We start from the raw sequence: 21844 nt of genomic DNA, 5'->3' as shown, positions 1-21844 counted from the left end.
CCGCTCTCTATCTGAAACTCAACCTCTCCAAAACTGAACTACTTCTGCTCCCGCCATCTCCCATCCTCCCTAAACCTGACGTTTCCCTCTCCGTGGGTGGCACCATAATAATACCCCTCCAGCAGGCACGCTGTCTGGGTAACATAGTAACATAGTAACATAGTTAGTAAGGCCGAAAAAAGACATTTGTCCATCCAGTTCAGCCTATATTCCATCATAATAAATACCCAGATCTACGTCCTTCTACAGAACCTAATAATTGTATGATACAATATTGTTCTGCTCCAGGAAGACATCCAGGCCTCTCTTGAACCCCTCGACTGAGTTTGCCATCACCACCTCCTCAGGCAAGCAATTCCAGATTCTCACTGCCCTAACAGTAAAGAATCCTCTTCTATGTTGGTGGAAAAACCTTCTCTCCTCCAGACGCAAAGAATGCCCCCTTGTGCCCGTCACCTTCCTTGGTATAAACAGATCCTCAGCGAGATATTTGTATTGTCCCCTTATATACTTATACATGGTTATTAGATCGCCCCTCAGTCGTCTTTTTTCTAGACTAAATAATCCTAATTTCGCTAATCTATCTGGGTATTGTAGTTCTCCCATCCCCTTTATTAATTTTGTTGCCCTCCTTTGTACTCTCTCTAGTTCCATTATATCCTTCCTGAGCACCGGTGCCCAAAACTGGACACAGTACTCCATGTGCGGTCTAACTAGGGATTTGTACAGAGGCAGTATAATGCTCTCATCATGTGTATCCAGACCTCTTTTAATGCACCCCATGATCCTGTTTGCCTTGGCAGCTGCTGCCTGGCACTGGCTGCTCCAGGTAAGTTTATCATTAACTAGGATCCCCAAGTCCTTCTCCCTGTCAGATTTACCCAGTGGTTTCCCGTTCAGTGTGTAATGGTGATATTGATTCCCTCTTCCCATGTGTATAACCTTACATTTATCATTGTTAAACCTCATCTGCCACCTTTCAGCCCAAGTTTCCAACTTATCCAGATCCATCTGTAGCAGAATACTATCTTCTCTTGTATTAACTGCTTTACATAGTTTTGTATCATCTGCAAATATCGATATTTTACTGTGTAAACCTTCTACCAGATCATTAATGAATATGTTGAAGAGAACAGGTCCCAATACTGACCCCTGCGGTACCCCACTGGTCACAGCAACCCAGTTAGAGGCTATACCATTTATAACCACCCTCTGCTTTCTATCACTTAGCCAGTTACTAACCCATTTACACACATTTTCCCCCAGACCAAGCATTCTCATTTTATGTACCAACCTCTTGTGCGGCACGGTATCAAACGCTTTGGAAAAATCGAGATATACCACGTCCAATGACTCACCGTGGTCCAGCCTATAGCTTACCTCTTCATAAAAACTGATTAGATTGGTTTGACAGGAGCGATTTCTCATAAACCCATGCTGATATGGAGTTAAACAGTTATTCTCATTGAGATAATCCAGAATAACATCCCTCAGAAACCCTTCAAATATTTTACCAACAATAGAGGTTAGACTTACTGGCCTATAATTTCCAGGTTCACTTTTAGAGCCCTTTTTGAATATTGGCACCACATTTGCTATGCGCCAGTCCTGCGGAACAGACCCTGTCGCTATAGAGTCACTAAAAATAAGAAATAATGGTTTATCTATTACATTACTTAGTTCTCTTAGTACTCGTGGGTGTATGCCATCTGGACCCGGAGATTTATCTATTTTAATCTTATTTAGCCGGTTTCGCACCTCTTCTTGGGTTAGATTGGTGACCCTTAATATAGGGTTTTCATTGTTTCTTGGGATTTCACCTAGCATTTCATTTTCCACCGTGAATACCGTGGAGAAGAAGGTGTTTAATATGTTAGCTTTTTCCTCGTCATCTACAACCATTCTTTCCTCACTATTTTTTAAGGGGCCTACATTTTCAGTTTTTATGGGTGTTACCTTTGACTCAGATCTCTCCTTCACATCCCATATACAATCTCTTGCCCGCTCGTGCCGCTTACACAAAAAGAACATCTCTAGAATCCGCCCTTTTCTGACTATGGAAGCAAAAAAAACCCTCAATGTCGCCCTGATCCACTCCCGCCTGGACTATTGTAACGCTCTATTAATTGGCCTCCCCCTTACTCGACTTTCCCCTCTCCAGTCCATCCTTAATACAGCAGCCAGGGTCGTCTATCTAGCTAATCATTACTCGGACTCGTTCGCTCTTCGCCAGTCGTTACACTGGCTGCCCATTCATTATAGAATCCAATTCAAAGTACTTGTTCTCACCCACAAAGCTCTTCACAGTGCAGCACCCCCTTACATCTCCTCCCTCATTTCTGTTTATCGGCCTAACCGACCTCAGCGCTCTGCAAATGACTTTCGACTAACCTCTGCGCTAATCCGTATTTCCCACTCCTGACTCCAAGACTTCTCCCGTGCTGCGCCAATCCTCTGGAATGCTCTACCCCAAGATATTAGGACCATTCACAATTTGCATAGTTTTAGGCGCTCCCTCAAAACACATTTGTTCAGAGCGGCCTACCACGTTCCCTAATTAGTCATTTTATGTTTGTGTGTAGTCCAATTCAATACTTCCATCTATCCCCCACTCCCTGAAGATGGCTGGGCCATTATTGTAAATTCATCATTGTAAATACACACCTGTACTTTGTATCTCCCCACGTCATTGTAGATTGTAGGCTCTCACGAGCAGGGTCATCTTGTGTTGCTTTAATTATTGTATTGTTAATGTTGTTACTTATGACTGTTGTGTTTGAAACTGCTAAACTGTAAAGCGCTGCAGGATATATTGGCGCTATATAAATAAATATTATTATTATTATTTAGTGTTTCTAATCATAGATTTCTGTGTGATAATGTCACCACTGCTGTCTGACAAGTTTGCAAGAAAATCCCAAAAATTGACCCTTGATATTGAGTGATGAATCAGTATGGTATAAGCTACGAGTAATATTCCTGTAGATGTGTATCGTGTAGTTTATTAATATGATTTTATTAGCTGTGGAGGATGTAAGGGAATAAAGGTGCCATGAATCTCACATTATACAGAAAGACCTGCAACATGTACCATATTTAACCAAATGTTTTTTTTTTTTACATTGCAGAGCTAGAGAATGGCACACATTTCGGCACCAACATCTGCACCCATGTGTGACTCTTCTTTTTCTTCTGTGCTACCCTCTCCTGCTACAAGTCCCAGTCATACGAGCGTGCAAAGCTCCCTGAATGGATCTGCTACAGAAATAACCACAGATAGCCCCACCGAAAGTCTTGTGGATTCGTCATCCTCTGTTAGCTCGCCAGGAGTGGCCACCGAAGAAGGGCAAGCCAAATTCTTGGAAGGTACAGCGTGACATGTATACATTGCTTAGGCTGCTTTCACACATCAGGCTTCGGCGCTGTCGGTTTTTCACCGGAGACAAAAAAAATGTAACTTTGTACATTTTTTCCCGCCGCCGGATCCACAATTTTCACCGGATGAAACTTGTGGCCATCCGGCGCAATCCGTCACTAATACAAGTCTACGGGAAAAAAGCGGCTCCCGGTGCATCAATCCCCGGATTGAGCCTAACGGCAAAAAACTGATGTGTGAAAGTAGCCTCACTGTGACTTGTTTTAGGACTGCTGTAAAAGTATAGACATCATCAGTAGTATACTATACGAAAAAGTTAGAAACTTTGTAATATCTTATTAGACAAAAATGCCTTTCCACCTTTACAGCCTCATACACTAATCTGTTTCTGAATTTTTGTTGAGACGTCTGCCTGAAAATGCAGGTGATGTGCTGAAACCCATAAAAGTTTATAGAAAGGGTGAGGAGGAGAAGGGGGAGGCAATGCAAAAAGATACACCCATTATTGGTTGTTGTACCTCAATCTGAAGCTGCATGTACAGCTACACTGCTTAGTACTACTGTATAATTTCTTCAGTGCCACTTCAGATGATGCACTTCAATGAGCTGGGGGAGCGGAATCTCCTTTACTGTGTACTTTTGTATAAGAGAGCTGAGCTCAGAGAAAACTGACAAATTGAGTTTACAGAAGGAAAATCTGCCAAGCATGCAGGATACAAGTCACACTGTACATTGACCAGAAATATTACTTATCTATATGCAAAATAGATTATTCTGAAAAGTTTCTTGAAAGACTCACACTGCATACATATTTCTGCATTTGCCATTGAAATCAATGTGATCAATATAATGGTCGTCTTTTCTGGCCCATTTTAACTTGACGCTGCATTCAACATGCCATACAAAAGGCACTGCCATTCGGCACTGCGTGTGAGTTTTCTGAAGATACAGCCAATCTGTATGGGTATTTTGCTGGTGAAACCCCTGTATTAGTGAAGCGCATGTGCTGATTGGTTGACTAATGGCGCCTTTCTCCAGTATATGTTCTTTTCCTGTGCCAGGAAGAGCAGCTTGTTTGAACACCATTTTGTGCTTCATTTTTTTTCTTTAATACATTGTGTGCTTTACAGAAATCTGATGAAACTCCACTTCTAACTTAGAAGTGTAAGCGCTAGTTTTACTTGATCTGGTCATTGGCTTAATGTTCCTCAAAGGGACTCTGTCAGCACAGAATGACTGTTCAAACCAAGCACATGTGCTCGGTCCTTAACGGCACGGACAATCATTTTATATACACCTTCCCACCTGCCTGTTTTCCCTATATATACACCCTTTTCTGGCTCTATAAAGCCAGAGCTGTCAATCAAAGAAAGGAGGGGGTGGATATTGATGGAATATTAGCAGGTGGGCAGGTGTGTTTAGAGAACCTGTCAGCAGGATTTTGCTATGTAAACTATAGACCGTACCGTATTGGTGCTATAATACTGATTTAAAATGATACTTGCAGTGGAGAAATCGGTTTTGTGGTTCTTGTGTAATGAGTGTTTAAGATTTTGCTGTAATCATGTCTTCGTGCATCGGGGTGCGGCTATGGTGTGGCACTACGGGCAGTCGTCTTTTTTTCTTTTCTGCTCCGGCCCTTCCGTCTTCCTCCTGTATCATTTTAATCAGTATTCCAGCTCTAATATAGCAAAAACCTGACCTAAAATGACCGTTCCCAATATCCATATATGTGTCTGTGATAGTGATCAAAATGACTCCTGCTTGATAAGAACTCGCCATAACTGAATTGTTTGTCTCTACTCAGTGCCTCTCCATGAAAACATGACAAACCCCAAAGAGAAAACGCCAATGTGTTTGGTGAATGAGTTAGCCCGCTTTAATAGGATTCAGCCACAATATAAACTTCTAGATGAAAGAGGACCTGCGCATTGCAAGGTACAGTGACTTCACCTGCTTAAATTCCTAAAAACTAAATTGGATGGGTCCTATCACCTGGCTGGGGCGGCCATTGTTATTCAATAAAATAGTGTTCAGCTCCAGAATGGTGATTTTTCAAAATTTAAGTAATTGTCCAAAAGTGTGAAGAAGTAACCCAAGAGCTCACCTTCTAACAAGTCTGGCCTGAACTTCCAAGTTGTTCAATCCCGGCATGCAGAACAGGATCCCACAACCTTCAGCAGTCCCTCTTGCAGTGAAAGTGTGAGATCTCGCTCGAGTGCTTGGTCCTCTAATCAAGTCCGTCGGATGCTCGGAGCAGTTCCGCGCTCAGCCATCACTACTAACCTCGCACTGCTGCATCTTTTACTAGGCTGTCAGAGTGCTGGCTGCTCTATTGAGGTGACATGGTGTCGGCTGCTCCAGTGAGGTGACATGGTGTCGGCCGCTCCAGTGAGGTGACATTGCCGGCCGCTCCAGTGAGGTGACATGGGGCCGGCCGCTCCAGTGAGGTGACATGGGGCCGGCCGCTCCAGTGAGGTGACATGGGGCCGGCGGCTCCAGTGAGGTGACATGGGGCCGGCCGCTCCAGTGAGGTGACATGGGGACGGCCGCTCCAGTGAGGTGACATGGGGACGGCCGCTCCAGTGAGGTGACATGGGGCCGGCCGCTCCAGTGAGGTGACATGGGGACGGCCGCTCCAGTGAGGTGACATGGGGCCGGCCGCTCCAGTGAGGTGACATGGGGCCGGCGGCTCCAGTGAGGTGACATGGGGCCGGCGGCTCCAGTGAGGTGACATGGGGCCGGCCGCTCCAGTGAGGTGACATGGGGACGGCCGCTCCAGTGAGGTGACATGGGGACGGCCGCTCCAGTGAGGTGACATGGGGACGGCCGCTCCAGTGAGGTGACATGGGGCCGGCCGCTCCAGTGAGGTGACATGGGGCCGGCCGCTCCAGTGAGGTGACATGGGGACGGCCGCTCCAGTGAGGTGACATGGGGCCGGCGGCTCCAGTGAGGTGACATGGGGCCGGCCGCTCCAGTGAGGTGACATGGGGACTGCCGCTCCAGTGAGGTGACATGGGGACGGCCGCTCCAGTGAGGTGACATGGGGCCGGCCGCTCCAGTGAGGTGACATGGGGCCGGCCGCTCCAGTGAGGTGACATGGGGACGGCCGCTCCAGTGAGGTGACATGGGGACGGCCGCTCCAGTGAGGTGACATGGGGACGGCCGCTCCAGTGAGGTGACATGGGGACGGCCGCTCCAGTGAGGTGACATGGGGACGGCCGCTCCAGTGAGGTGACATGGGGACGGCCGCTCCAGTGAGGTGACATGGGGACGGCCGCTCCAGTGAGGTGACATGGGGACGGCCGCTCCAGTGAGGTGACATGGGGACGGCCGCTCCAGTGAGGTGACATGGGGACGGCCGCTCCAGTGAGGTGACATGGGGACGGCCGCTCCAGTGAGGTGACATGGGGACGGCCGCTCCAGTGAGGTGACATGGGGACGGCCGCTCCAGTGAGGTGACATGGGGACGGCCGCTCCAGTGAGGTGACATGGGGACGGCCGCTCCAGTGAGGTGACATGGGGACGGCCGCTCCAGTGAGGTGACATGGGGACGGCCGCTCCAGTGAGGTGACATGGGGACGGCCGCTCCAGTGAGGTGACATGGGGACGGCCGCTCCAGTGAGGTGACATGGGGACGGCCGCTCCAGTGAGGTGACATGGGGACGGCCGCTCCAGTGAGGTGACATGGGGACGGCCGCTCCAGTGATGTTAGACTTCTGTAACTGTTTTGAATTAGATGCAGGAACACTGGGTTATTGCAGAGAGTGAGATCTCGTGATAAGATGCGAGATCTCACAATTTCTTTGCCAGAGCGGCTGTGGAGAGTGGGAACTTGATGTGCATTCCAGGATCCTACAAACTGGAAATTCAGACCCAACTTTTGCCAAAAAGGCAGGGGGGGTGGTGTAAGGCTACTTCTGCACGCTTTTAACTAACTTTTATATTGACTAAAATCACTAGTCTGGGGCTGTCCACTATTTTATTAGTGATCAGTAGTACAGGGTGGGCCATGTATATGGATACACCTAAATAAAATGGGAATGGTTGGTGATATCAACTTCCTGTTTGTGGCACATTAGTATATGGGAGGGGGAAACTTTTCAAGATGGGTGGTGGCCATGGCTGCCATTTTGAAGTCGGACATTTTGGAACCATCTTTATTTTTCCAAAGGGAAGAGGGTCATGTGACACATCAAACATATTGAGAATTTCACAGGCATTCTGTATCTGGAAGCCGTAAATCATGCAACTGAGGCGATGGAAACTATATCTCCAAGCAATAACAAATACTCGGAGGTCACCCGAGCGTGCTCGGGGAAAACCCGAGCAACAAGTATACTCGCTCATCACTAGGACACTAGTGCTGCCCAGTCTAGGGCTTTAACCCCTTTCTGACCTCGGATGGGATAATACGTCCGAGGTCAGAAGTCCCGCTTTGATGCGGGCTCCGTCGGTAAGCCCGCATCAAAGCTGGGTCCTGTCAGCTGTTTTGAACAGCTGACATGTGCCCGCAATAGCGGCGGGTGAAATCGCGATTCACCCGCCGCTATTAACTAGTTAAATTCCGCTGTGAAACGCAGACAGCGGCATTTAACACTAGGACTACTGGTATAGTCATTTTGACTACTTATTTGAAGTAGTTATAGTCCAGTAGTCCTAGTGTTAACTACCGCTTCCGGCCGCGCGGCCGGAAATGCACGCATCGCCGACCCCCGTCACATGATTGGGGGTCAGCGATGCTTCTGCATTGTAACCATAGAGGTCCTTAAGACCTCTATGGTTACTGATCTCCTATAGCTGTGAGCGCCACCCTGTGGTCGGCGTTCATAGCACACCTGCATTTCTGCTGCATAGCAGCGATCTGGTGATCGCTGCTATGTAGCAGAGCCGATCGTGTTGTGCCAGCTTCCATGGAGGCTATTGAAGCATGGCAAAAGTTTAAAAGAAAAAAAAAAGTAAAAAAAAAGTGGGGAAAAAAATATAAAAGTTTAAATCACCCCCCTTTCGCCCCATTCAAAATAAAACAATAAAAAAAAATCAAACCTACACATATTTGGTATCGCCACGTTCAGAATCGGCCGATCAATAAAAAAAGGGCATTAACCTGATCGCTAAATGGCGTAGCGAGAAAAAAATTAGAAACACCAGAATTACGTTTTTTTGGTCACCACGACATTGAATTAAAATGCAATAACGAGCGATCAAAAGAACGTATCTGCACAAAAGTGGTATCATTAAAAACATCATCTTGGAACGCAAAAAATAAGCCCTCAATCACGAAAAATGGTGCGATTTTTTTTTTTTTTTTTTTTTTTTTTTCCTTAGCAAAGTTTGGAATTTTTTTTCACCACTTGGATAATACGTAACCTAGTCATGTTTGGTGTCTACGAACTCGTAATGACCTGGAGAATCATGATATCAGATCAGTTTTAGCATTTAGTGAACCTAGCAAAAAAGCCAAACAAAAAACAAGTGTGGGATTGCCCTTTTTTTGCAATTTCACCGCACTTGGAATTTTCCCCCCGTTTTCTAGTACACGACATGCTAAAACCAATGATGTCGTTCAAAAGTACAACTCGTCCCGCAAAAAATAAGCCCTCACATGGCCATATTAACGGAAAAATAAAAAAGTTATCGCTCTGGGAAGGAGGGGAGTGATAAACGAACACGGAAAAACGGAAAATCCCAAGGTCATGAAGGGGTTAAGTAGACATGCGCTGCATGACAAAGGGCTCTAAAATGAAAATTGACAATTGGTGTGCACCTCTGGGCACCACGCCAACAATCTTACTCCATCACTTCAGAAAAAAGACATGGGCCACGCATCCAAAAATCATTCATTGATCTATTGCGACTAAGTAAAAATGTAAAAAACAAAACAAAAAAAAAAAACCAGAACATTAAGTTCTTAGTTTTAGTAAACGTTCTGGTCAGATTGTATGAAGCCCACTGCCATGTCAAGGTGAACCTCTCAGTGGGTCAACAGCGTATCAGCTGGGGGAGTGACTTGGTGCCCCACAGCACCCTTGCTCCATGCAAAGTTCCCCTGGCTTCAGGCGACACCACCCCACAGCACATGTTCTCTGACTGAGCACCTATGTGGCACCTGTCTTGTGTATCCTGCAAATTAAAAACATCTGTGTCAAATGGGAGGAGTAAACAAAAAGGAGACGACCGTGCAATACTCCATAACTGTAGAAAAGATATCGACCTCACATCCAAAAATGTTACACTGATCTGTTGTGATTTTTGGATGTGCGGTCCATGTTTCTTTCTAAAATTATGACAAATCTAATTCCAATCAGGGACTGGAATAACATTTTTGGCCTAAGGAACATCGCAACTCGTCCTGAACTAGGAACAGCTGTGGCGTCACTCTCCTGTCCTGCTTCAGCTCCGACCATTTTGGCAGAGCTCTGAAACGCTGTCATGAAAACACCAAAAGGTGCAAAGTTTTTCCGCATCTCTGGATTGTGCAGAAATTTTGCAACTTTTCAAAGCAATTTATACAAAAATTTATATAAAATTGCTTTGAATGGGGACCAAGGTTGGTTGACTGAAAACCAGGTTTTGATGTTTTCTGATGATCGTGCCTCGGTTGTCAGTCATGAGTTGTCAGTTAAGGTACCGTCACACTAGACGATATCGCTAGCGATCCGTGACGTTGCAGCGTCCTGGCTAGCGATATCGTCCAGTGTGACAGGCAGCAGCGATCAGGCCCCTGCTGTGATCTCGCTGGTCGGGGAAGAAAGTCCAGAACTTTATTTCGTCGCCGGACCTCTTGCAGACATCGCTGAATCAGCGTGTGTGACGCCGATTCAGCGATGTCTTCGCTGGTAACCAGGGTAAACATCGGGTTACTAAGCGCAGGGCCGCGCTTAGTAACCCGATGTTTACCCTGGTTACCATCGTTAAAGTAAAAAAACAAACACTACATACTTACCTACAGCCGTCTGTCCCCGGCGCTGTGCTTCTCTGCTCTGGCTGTGAGCGCCGGGCAGCCGGAAAGCAGAGCGGTGACGTCACCGCTGTGCTTTCCGGCCGCTGTGCTCACAGCCAGTACAGAGAAGCACAGCGCCGGGGACAGACAGCGATAGGTAAGTATGTAGCGTTTGTTTTTTTACTTTAACGATGGTAACCAGGGTAAACATCGGGTTACTAAGCGCGGCCCTGCGCTTAGTTACCCGATGTTTACCCTGGTTACCGGCATCGTTGGTCGTTGGAGAGCTGTCTGTGTGACAGCTCTCCAGCGACCAAACAGCGACGCTGCAGCGATCCGGATCGTTGTCGGAATCGCTGCAGCGTCGCTTAGTGTGATGGTACCTTTACAGCAGCACCACGTCACGTATCTCCCAGCCAGTACCGCTGTTCTTTTGATCTTGCGATTGATGGGCGTCTTGTTCTCCAGACCCACTCATCCCCAACCCATTGATTTTCTTTTAAAATGAGTCACCCAATTACTAATATACCTATTATTTCAGATTAGTTTTATGCAACTTATTTGTGCTCAGTGTTTCAGTTTTCCATTTTCTTATTTTTTTCCCTAGTTATTTACAGTTCAGCTGACACTGGGCGATCAATCATGGGACGCTGAGAGCACTAGTATTAAGAAGGCACAACATGCCGCAGCGAGTCTAGCATTATCGGAGACCACCCTGCCTAAGCCTGCCGCCAGACAGACAAAAAACCTTCTCAGTACGAACCCCAGTAAGTATGCCCCTGTGTAACGTCTCCACCATCTTTACATTAGACTGCTTCATGGGGCTTAGAATAAATGTAACCTGACCAATACATCATTGAAGAATATTAGGCTAATTCCATCATTTGGTGAGGATCGATGGTAATTGTTTTTATCTGCCGCTACACAGAAGCTGCTCATCTGCATCGAATTAAATATTCTTCAGCAAGACTCTCTGCGAAAGGTAAATAGAACTTGGTTTGCTACGGGATCAACTTTGTCATCTTGCCATGGTGTATGCTAATACTGTCTCTTATGTCTGCTGCAAAGTTGGGAGGCAACCAAAATGTCTGCAAAGGCAAAAGCTTTCCCGAATTGCAGGCCTGCCTTATTGTGGAGGGGAATGAGACCCAGGCTGAAGTTTAGGCGGATGTGTGTTTTGCCTGATGGAGGAATGTATGACTTCTGTGATTGGTGCTCGGTGAATCCCGGTCATGGGCGGCCCAAACCGACGCTCCTCTGCCATAATACAGGATTTATTTCTCCAGGGTGTTCCTTTAGGGAGACTCCGTGATTTTACCTGGTGAAAGCTGGTAAACCTGTCTATTCCCCATAAAATAAGTATTCTGGAACAGCCGTCCCGAAAGTGTATAAATGCATTGACATAAGATAGTACATGCACAGTTGACAATTGGATGTTTCCTTACTTACGCACACTGTACAGGTACTGCGGACAGTGTTGGACTGTGTAGAAATGCCCCATATTGGCAGGGGTAATGGTAACATGATTCTGTGCTCATTGCAATCCGATAATTCTAGAAGGAATAAGTGCAATGGCACAACACAGGGCTCTTTCTTGGTGGAATACAGAAGAACAGGCTGCTCCTTTTTAATTTTTTATTGCTGTATTTGCCACATGTATATAAATGTATCTCTGTCAAAACCAAAGGTTAAAATAACAAATGGATTTTAGTAAATTCATCACTAGAGCTCTCTGGCAGCTTTTGGGCCAAACATGGTTGGCAAAGTACAGTAGTAGGCAAAGGTTTTAGGCAGGAAAAATTGCTGCAGAGTTAAGGATGCTTTCCAAAAAAAAAGTGTTTAATAGCTTATTTTTTTCAAACAACAAAGTGTAAAGTGAATAAACAAGAGAAATCTAAGTCGGACCAATATTTTGTATGACCACTTTTTGCCTGCAGTTTTTGAAGTCTCGGCAGGTAGGTTGTACCAAACATCTTGAAGAGCTAACCACAAATCTGTGGATGTAGGCTTACTCCAATCATTCTGTTATGGATTGACCTGGGTTGTAGGAGTGGTGTTGCAGCCAATAGAGGCAGCATCGGCAGGTTACATAGTCAGGAATAGCCAGAGGTTGGTACTCGGGAGCAGCTGTATAGCTAAAGGATCATCAGGTAGCATAGTCAGGAATAGCCAGAGGTTGGTACTCGGGAGCAGCAGTATAGCTAAAGGATCAGCAGGTAGCATAGTCAGGAATAGCCAGAGGTTGGTACTCGGGAGCAGCAGTATAGCTAAAGGATCATCAGGTAGCGTAGTCAGGAATAGCCAGAGGTTGGTACTCGGGTGCAGCAGTATAGCTAAAGGATCATCAGGTAGCATAGTCAGGAATAGCCAGAGGTTGGTACTCGGGAGCAGCAGTATAGCTAAAGGATCAGCAGGTAGCATAGTCAGGAATAGCCAGAGGTTGGTACTCGGGAGCAGCAGTATAGCTAAAGGATCAGCAGGTAGCTTATTCAGGAATAGCCAGAGGTTGTTACTCGGGAGCAGCAGTATAGCTAAAGGATCATCAGGTAGCGTAGTCAGGAATAGCCAGAGGCTGGTACTCAGGAGCAGCAGTATAGCTAAAGGATCAGCAGGTAGCGTAGTCAGGAATAGCCAGAGGTTGGTACTCGGGAGCAGCAGTATAGCTAAAGGATCAGCAGGTAGCGTAGTTGGGAATAGCCAGAGGTTGGTACTCGAGAGCAGCAGTATAGCTAAAGGATCAGCAGGTAGCGTAGTCGGGAATAGCCAGAGGTTGGTACTCAGGAGCAGCAGTATAGCTAAAGGATCAATAGGTAGCGTAGTCCGGAATAGCCAGAGGTTAGTACTCAGGAGCAGCAGTATAGCTATAGGATCAGCAGGTAGCGTAGTCGGGAATAGCCAGAGGTTGGTACTCGGGAGAAGCAGTATAGCTAAAGGATCAGCAGGTAGCGTAGTCAGGAATAGCCAGAGAACGGTACACGGTAGCAGCTGTATAGTCTTGGGTGAAGCAGCAGGTGAAAAGTCTTGCTTGACTAAAGGCTGGAAGCTCAATAATCTTGAAGGAAGGAAGTGCAATGCCAAGTTTAAATAGGCTGTTCAAACACGATATTTGGAAGGTGGTGCGAATTAGAAATTACACAGGTTCTAGTATTTGGGTTAGCAAGGAACTGTCCAGCGTGCTGAAATGACTCAAAGGGAAGAGCTACCTCCTTGTCCACCAGAGGTGTTGGGTTTGAGTCCTGACGCCGTCTGTCTTCATGCAATCCAAAAAAAGACTCAAGTTAAGATCATAGCCGTGTATTGACCATATCATAATTTCTAGGAATTCTTGTTCTTTACACTGAGCATCATTCTTATTGACATTGACTGTATGTTTGAGGCTGTTCTATAGGTGATAATTTGCTGATTGATTAGATGTCCCATAACTGGGACCCACACAGAACAGAACTTTTATCCCTGTTACAAAATAGTCAGACACCCCACCGCCTCTCCATTTATTTTCTAGAAGTCTTCTGGAAAAAGTAAAGTCAGACACTCAGCAGCCCCTTTTGGAATGAGTGCAGTATAGGTAACACCCATACAGCGCCACGCCATTCCAGCGGGGTTATATTTCCCAATCTGCCAATCGGTGCTGGTCACAGGAGTCGGACCTCATCCGATCAACAAGCTTTCACCTTTCACATGGATAGGTGATAATTAGAGTTGATTGATTCATGAGAGTTCAGTCCATTGGTCAAGTCAGTAGTCTCTGGCCGCTGGACAAGACTAGAGAATATCTTCGCTTCCAGGTTCCCTGGCATGGCTTTCCATTAGCTGACTAGTGGGACGCACAGATGACATTGTCTCAGCCCGGCTAATCAAAAGCCATGCCGGGGATACCGGAAGGTAAGGGATTCACATTGGACCAAACTGGCCGGTAGATTTGGGTCCCGCAAACCGATCCACCCAACTCCTGATAGCATAGATACCACAGGCCCCCTCTTTTTATCCATAGAGACCTCAGCCTAAATGCCATAGTTGAAATATTGTGGTGAAGAAGAACATACAGTCTAGTCTGCTGGCATTATATTTTACAGCACAATGAGTTAAGCAGATTAATATATTGATGTCGTACACATAAATATTTATATGATTGTGTGAGTGTATATAATTTATTTGAAGGCAAAGATTCAGGAGAAATAGTAACTAGTTTAGTTGGGGCATGGCTCAACCTGGGCTTAGAAGTCCACTGGGCGGACCATCCATAGCAACATAGTGATGGTCGGCCATTGCTGGACTGCGAAGCCCACAATGAGCTGAAGTTTAATTAATTTGCTTGGACTGAATCTTTTCCTCCAAATTGTTTTTTTTTTCCTCCACCTCCTCCTCACCCCACCCCACAGGTCTCTTCAGTAGAAGTTTGTTTGGTTTATAATTATTGATTATAATCAGCAGGCAAATTTTAATATGAATGACATAACAATTATTGGGAAATTTTGAAGTTGCTGGTGATTAGTTGGCCTGAAATGCTGTGTATGAAAGCAAAATCCAGTGATTAGGAGTTAAGCCACTTAGTATATTTACAAAAGAGCGTTATTTATAATAGTTTGCTGCCTTTTGATACCATTTTCATAATTTAAATGGTAAATTCAGATGGGAGCCCCATAAGTTGAATTCTGTGAGGGGTCTCCCTAATACATTAGCGTGGCAAATTTACATTGGTTTAGTCTTCACTCTCTATAGTAAGTCATGCGTTTTTCATGTCACAGGCTTGTAATACTCTTCATACTAGCCCTTGTACATTTCTTCATACTAGCCCTTGTACATTTCTTCATACTAGCCCTTGTATATTTCTTCATACTAGCCCTTGTATATTTCTTCATACTAGCCCTTGTACATTTCTTCATACTAGACCTTACACATTTCTTCATACTAGCCCTTGTATATGTCTTCATACTAGCCCTTGTACATTTCTTCATACTAGCCCTTGTATATGTCTTCATACTAGCCCTTACACATTTCTTCATACTAGCCCTTGTACATTTCTTCATACTAGCCCTTGTACATTTCTTCATACTAGCCCTTGTACATTTCTTCATACTAGCCCTTGTACATTTGTTCATACTAGCCCTTGTACATTTCTTCATACTAGCCCTTGTACATTTCTTCATACTAACCCTTGCACATTTCTTCATACTAGCCCTTGTACATTTCTTCATACTAGCCCTTGTACATTTCTTCATACTAGCCCTTGTACATTTCTTCATACTAGCCCTTGTACATTTCTTCATTCTAGCCCTTGCACATTTCTTCATACTAGCCCTTACACATTTCTTCATACTAGCCCTTGTATATTTCTTCATACTAGCCCTTGTATATTTCTTCATACTAGCCCTTACACATTTCTTCATACTAGCCCTTGCACATTTCTTCATACTAGCCCTTACACATTTCTTCATACTAGCCCTTACACATTTCTTCATACTAGCCCTTGTATATTTCTTCATACTAGCCCTTGTACATTTCTTCATACTAGCCCTTGCACATTTCTTCATACTAGCCCTTGTACATTTCTTCATACTAGCCCTTGTATATTTCTTCATACTAGCCCTTGTACATTTCTTCATACTAGCCCTTGTACATTTCTTCATACTAGCCCTTACACATTTCTTCATACTAGCCCTTACACATTTCTTCATACTAGCCCTTGTATATTTCTTCATACTAGCCCTTGTACATTTCTTCATACTAGCCCTTGCACATTTCTTCATACTAGCCCTTGTACATTTCTTCATACTAGCCCTTGCACATTTCTTCATACTAGCCCTTGTACATTTCTTCATACTAGCCCTTGTACATTTCTTCATACTAGCCCTTGTATATTTCTTCATACTAGCCCTTACACATTTCTTCATACTAGCCCTTGTATATTTCTTCATACTAGCCCTTGTACATTTCTTCATACTAGCCCTTGCACATTTCTTCATACTAGCCCTTGTACATTTCTTCATACTAGCCCTTGCACATTTCTTCATACTAGCCCTTGTACATTTCTTCATACTAGCCCTTGTATATTTCTTCATACTAGCCCTTGTACATTTCTTCATACTAGCCCTTACACATTTCTTCATACTAGCCCTTACACATTTCTTCATACTAGCCCTTGTATATTTCTTCATACTAGCCCTTGTATATTTCTTCATACTAACCCTTGTACATTTCTTCATACTAGCCCTTGTACATTTCTTCATACTAGCCCTTGTACATTTCTTCATACTAGCCCTTGTATATTTCTTCATACTGACCCTTGTACATTTCTTCATTCTAGCCCTTGTACATTTCTTCATACTAACCCTTGTACATTTCTTCATACTAGCTTTTCTACATTTCTTATACATTTTCATTCCCCTGTCAGACGCTCATGTGTCAGGTAGGAAATCAATTGTTTATTACTATTTCTAAGGACACTAGATGGATTTCTTACAGGTTCGGGGTAGATTGTGGAAGGACACCTCAGTCTGTTAGGCTAAGGCGTCTTCCACGCGTCCGTGTTGCACGTACATGTGGTATCCCAGAAAACTTGCATGAATCAGTTAGTAAACTCCAGTGTAGTGTAGTGCGCTAGAGTGCTGGAATCGCTGTGGTCTTCAGGATTTGTGCTCTTTTTCAAGGAACCCTGTGCAGCCCCATCATGGCCTAAACATAAAGCCTCATCTGCTGCAAATTGTCCGTCACTCTTCTGTAGTGGTACATGGTTTCCTCCCTCCACCTTCTTTGCTTTCTCTTCTGATTGCCTGCAGCCGTCACATGCTGACCCGATCAGTGGCAGAAGTAGTGAATCCCTTATTTTTTCCTTAAATTTCATGAAGGACTTTGATTTCTTAAATTCTATGCAGCTTTGTGATGTGCGGCCAGAAACCTCGACAGGCTGCAACTCCCATTGCAACCACAGGGTGGCCAGATACAAGCGAAACCATGTCCGGTGAAGTATTGTAAAGTGGAAGGTAACAGGGGCTGCAGACTTATCTTAGTGTAGTCATTAATAAACAGGCAAGTTCAGCAGGAGACTTAATACCATACATTATGAAATAATTGTTACTGTCTGACTGGAAAAGCCATTCTTCATAGTTTATATCAAAATGTTCCAGCAAAAGTATTTTACTTCATACTTTTAAAGGGATTTTCCACGTTTGGAAAATTGGACCCCCAAAATGATTCAACTAAGCCCCTCACACTTTCCTGCTCTGTGTTTTTGGGTGCAGTACTGATGTCTCGTCGACAACTTCTATCACCACTGCATTTAACCGGTGAGCTCAGCTGCTCCTCCTGATGACAGCCTGAGCCGCAGAGCTCTGTGATTGGCTGCAGCGGTGATGTGAGAAGACAATGTGACGACACCTCTACAGCTAAAACGGAGTTTGGAACAGCGGTGGGGGGCAGGAGCTGGAGAGGGGGGAGTAAGTACTATTTGTCTTCATTATTTTGCATTACTAATATTTGGGGTCTGCTTTTCTAAAAGTGGGGAAAACCCCTTTAATGATCACCATGTATAAATTTGCACAAAGTATAAATAAATGTGCCCCTATTTGTCTGCTCCTTGCTGGATTTTTTGAATAGTTTTGCAGTAATCTTTGTTTGCGATGTTCCATTTTCAGCTAGTGACTAGCCTGACGTGTGAGACGGCTGCTTGCCAGGCACAAGGGTGTACGGAGGAGCAGGCGGACGTGGCACAGATTATTTTATTATTGTTCTACCTGAAATATAAGGCTAACTGTGATCCAAGTAGAGGAATAGGAGGAATTGCTTTTTTTTCGTGTTTTTTTTTTCCCCCTTGTTTAGTGTTCCTCTGGTTAATATTTAATATATTGTGGCCTATCATACTGATAAGTCTGCTGCCCTTTCTTCTTCTTATGTCTTTTTGATGTGTAAGTTTGTTTGAAGATGTTGGCTTTGTAAGATCATAGTTTTTATTTGTGTGAATCGTTGCCTACTGGCTAGTCGTGCGACGTTTTCTCACTTGCTGAGACGTCGCCTTTATTCATTTTTTTTACTGAAGAGTATGTAGTAGAGATCACACATTTAATATCTGTCAATGAATAATGATCTACCTAATGGGCATTGGGCTGTTTGGGACAGGATCACCATGGATTACCTGCAGATGTCGGCACTACACTAGGTTACCACGTGCTGGCCTTGATTAATAATGAAGGTTTCGGCTTTTCAGGGGAATAATGTTCTTTCTGCCTTGCGTCCCCGTGCAGTTTCCCAGGTATCTTCCTCTGATCACCTCTGTTGTATGTGGAAACATTAATAGGCATGGATGTGACATACCATGCCGCCATGTCCCTTGAGCTGGTGTATTGTGCCATGTGGTTATATTATAAAAACTGGCATCTTACCTAACTTCTTAGGCCACAGAGAGATGACATGAGGTTGTTGAGAGCACCGATAATCTTGACCATTTTTGTCACTCTAGTGTGTGTGTGCTTTTTCAGGCGGATTTCACCCATAATCTGCCTAATAATTCACTGCAATGAGCGAGGTACACCGCAATGTCAAAGCATCACTTCTTTTAACTGCTTCAGGGTTCAGAAATCCTGGCTATTAACAGAAGTGAGATACCCAAAGACAGAAAAAAAATTATTAAAAACCCTGCAGTAAATAAACCGCAATAGTGCATGAAAGTAATATAAAGTACGGTACTTAGTTAACATGTTTTTATAAAAAAAAAATTGCAAAAGCGATCCCACCACTTCACGGTGACCCTAATTGGGAGAGTCCTATCTCTAATATTAAAATATCTATACACCAGTTCATATTCATAGCTTTAGGTTTTTGTTAAGTGAAGTGTTATGCTCATTCTATGGGCATCTTCTGCTCATAAGCCACCCTCTTTATATACTTCACAGTATAATGTAAAAGAAGCCAGCTTGGAAATGCCGCAAGAACAACTACAATACCACAAAGCCGCCTCTGGCATTTTCCTGAAGCCTCTTCTGCCTGGAAAAACCAGGGCTGCTCTCAGATGTGTCGTGATTTATATCTTTGCATATCTTAACTGCAAAGTACAGTATGTGTGCGTAAATATATTTATATTACTATATAATACATTTTATTTATTTTTTTACATCACCATCGATTCCATAGTTCTGTACATGAGAAGTGGTTAGAACGCAGTGAGCAAACTAACAGTGACAGAAATGAGAGGACTGTGCCTTGTGGGCTTACAGTCTACTCTAGAGGATAATGGTCAAGGAGACTGTAGGGTGGTGGGTTGCGGCAGCTTTGGTGGTGGTGAGGTGGCAGTCTGCAAGCCTTCTTGAAGAAATGGTTTTTCAAATTCCACATGAAGGTTCTGAGTGTGGTGGATAGTCTAAAGTGTTGGGGCTCAGAATTCCAGAGGCCGGGGGACACTCGGGAGATGTCTTGGAGGCGATTGGGTGAGGAACGTATAAGTGTGGTGGAGAGAAGGAGGTCTTGGGAGGAGCGGAGGTTGAAACTGATACCAGGAGATTAGTTTGGAGATATATAGAGGAGACCGATTTTATAGATGGCTTTGGTGCTCAGTGTTAGCAGTTTGAACTGGATACGCTGGTGAATTTAGAACCAATGAAAGGATTTGCGGAGGAGTGACATGGAGAGAGGTGGAATAGTTGGGCAGCAGAGTTACTGAGGGATTGGAGAAGTTCGAGATTGTTAGCTGGGAAGACACAGAGGAGGATATTACAGTAGTCGAGGCTGGAGAGGAGGGCATGCACTAACATTTTAGAAGATTCAGGGTTGAAAGGACTGATTCTGGAAAATGTTTTGACTTTGAGGTGGCAAGAGCTTGAGTGTGCAGTTTGAAGAATGGCAGAGTCGAGGGAATCTTTATGAAAAAGGTTTTCAGATTCGCTGTGGATTTTGCTGCAGATTTTCCCTTAGCCCTATCTTTCCTTAGCACTAGTCATCGGGGTGAGAACACACAGTGGCACATCAGTTGGAAAATTTGCCAGTGTAACTATTTAATGTGCAGCCAGTAATTTGTCCATGTCCTTGTGTGATTAATGCAACATATGCAGGATAACTCCTGGGACGTACACAGTGACTGCAACCACTCCTTAAGTCAGATGGGGCACAAGCAAGACTGGCTACATAACTGCTTTAATGCTGTCTGGAATGGAGGAGGTCAAAAGCAAAACTTTGACATCTGATGTGAAGGACCACGCACTGTTCTTCAGGGAAACTTTACCATGTCACATAGTATTTATTTTTGAGCAAAGACGTGTTCCAAATTATCTTATGGTTGAAGAAAGTGAGCGTTTTAGGCTAGTTTCACATTTGCGTTTAACATCTGCAAAGAGTTTGTATGTTCTCTCCGTGTCTGCGTGGGTTTCCTCCGGGTATTCCGGTTTCCTCCCACATTCCAAAGACATACTGATAGGGATTCTAGATTGTGAGCCCCATCGGGGACAGTGATGATAATGTGTGCAAAACTGTAAAGCGCTGCGAAATATCTTAGCGCTATATAAAAAATAAAGATTATTATTATTAATTATCCGCAGGTGGTGAAAAAAGCGCATGTAAACGCGTACAAACGCTGCGTTTTTTAGACGCATGCGTTTTCGTATGCGGTAAAAAAACGCCGCGTTTTTACGCGTTTACATGCGTTTTTTCCTGCGTTTGCGTTTTTGATACACATGATGAGAAATTTCACAAGAGAAAAATCAAGATCCAGACACCGCCAATGGGACTACAGAGGGCGTGTGACATGACTCTGTGGACCAAAATATGGAAAAATTGTAGCTCTCAAAATGTGGTAACGCAAAAAATATTTTTGGGAATAAAAAGCGTCTTTAGTGTGTGACAGCTGCCAATCATAAAAATCAGCTAGAAAACCCACTATAAATAGAAATGGTTAGGGTTAGGGTTTGGATTCCTAGGGTTAGGGTTAGGGTTTGGATCCCTAGGGTTAGGGTTAGGGCTAGGGTTAGGGTTTGGATCCCTAGGGTTAGGGTTAGGGTTTGGATCCCTTTATCACCTTTATGGTGGGGGGTGGCTTATCAGTGTGTAGACTTGTTTTTTTCTATTGAAACGCATGCGTTTAAAAACGCAACCAAACGCATGTGCTTAAAAACGCATGCGTTTACATAGACAGCAATACGTTTTTATGCGGCAAAAAAACGCCTCTAGAAATTACTACAAGTTGCATTTCCGCAAAAAAACGCAAGCATAGAAGCGATGCATGCGTCATCAAATGCGGCCAAACGCATACAAAAAAACCGCATGCGTTTTTAATGTTAAATATAGGGAAAAAAAAACGCATGCGTTTAAACGCAGCGGCAAAAAACGCAAATGTGAAACCAGCCTAAGTCACTGCAACTGGCCTTCACTGGACATAAAATTTCAACCGCCTTTTTTATTTTATAAGTTTTGATAAAACTTTTTTTTTTTTACTTTTGGAAAAGTTCTTTAACTAGGTTTGATCAGAACTTCTTACTACAAGTTGGGAATACCTAAAAATAAGTGATCTGACATTTTACTTTTCCATTGTTCTAATTATAGCAAAG

General features: G+C 44.2%; 1 protein-coding gene across 4 annotated transcripts in view; it reads left to right on the top strand.

The window, feature by feature from the left end:
• The window catches only part of STAU2 (staufen double-stranded RNA binding protein 2), a 454790-nt gene that overhangs the window by 58058 nt on the left and 374888 nt on the right, over window positions 1-21844 (top strand). For 2 of the 4 annotated variants that reach the window (XM_069731486.1, XM_069731484.1), the window contains exons 2-5: window positions 3129-3366; window positions 5184-5314; window positions 10927-11086; window positions 11248-11301. In XM_069731486.1, the coding sequence (XP_069587587.1) occupies window positions 3138-3366; window positions 5184-5314; window positions 10927-11086; window positions 11248-11301 (574 nt within the window). In that variant the 5' untranslated portion in view covers window positions 3129-3137. The remainder of the gene's footprint in view (window positions 1-3128; window positions 3367-5183; window positions 5315-10926; window positions 11087-11247; window positions 11302-21844) is intronic. The other 2 variants (XM_069731487.1, XM_069731485.1) reach the window with 1 other exon arrangement.

Source organism: Ranitomeya imitator, chromosome 6, assembly GCF_032444005.1.
Source record: "Ranitomeya imitator isolate aRanImi1 chromosome 6, aRanImi1.pri, whole genome shotgun sequence".
Lineage (NCBI taxonomy): Eukaryota > Metazoa > Chordata > Amphibia > Anura > Dendrobatidae > Ranitomeya > Ranitomeya imitator.
The sequence above is the reverse complement of the archived record's forward strand: the minus strand, read 5'-3'. Positions and strand labels throughout refer to the sequence as shown.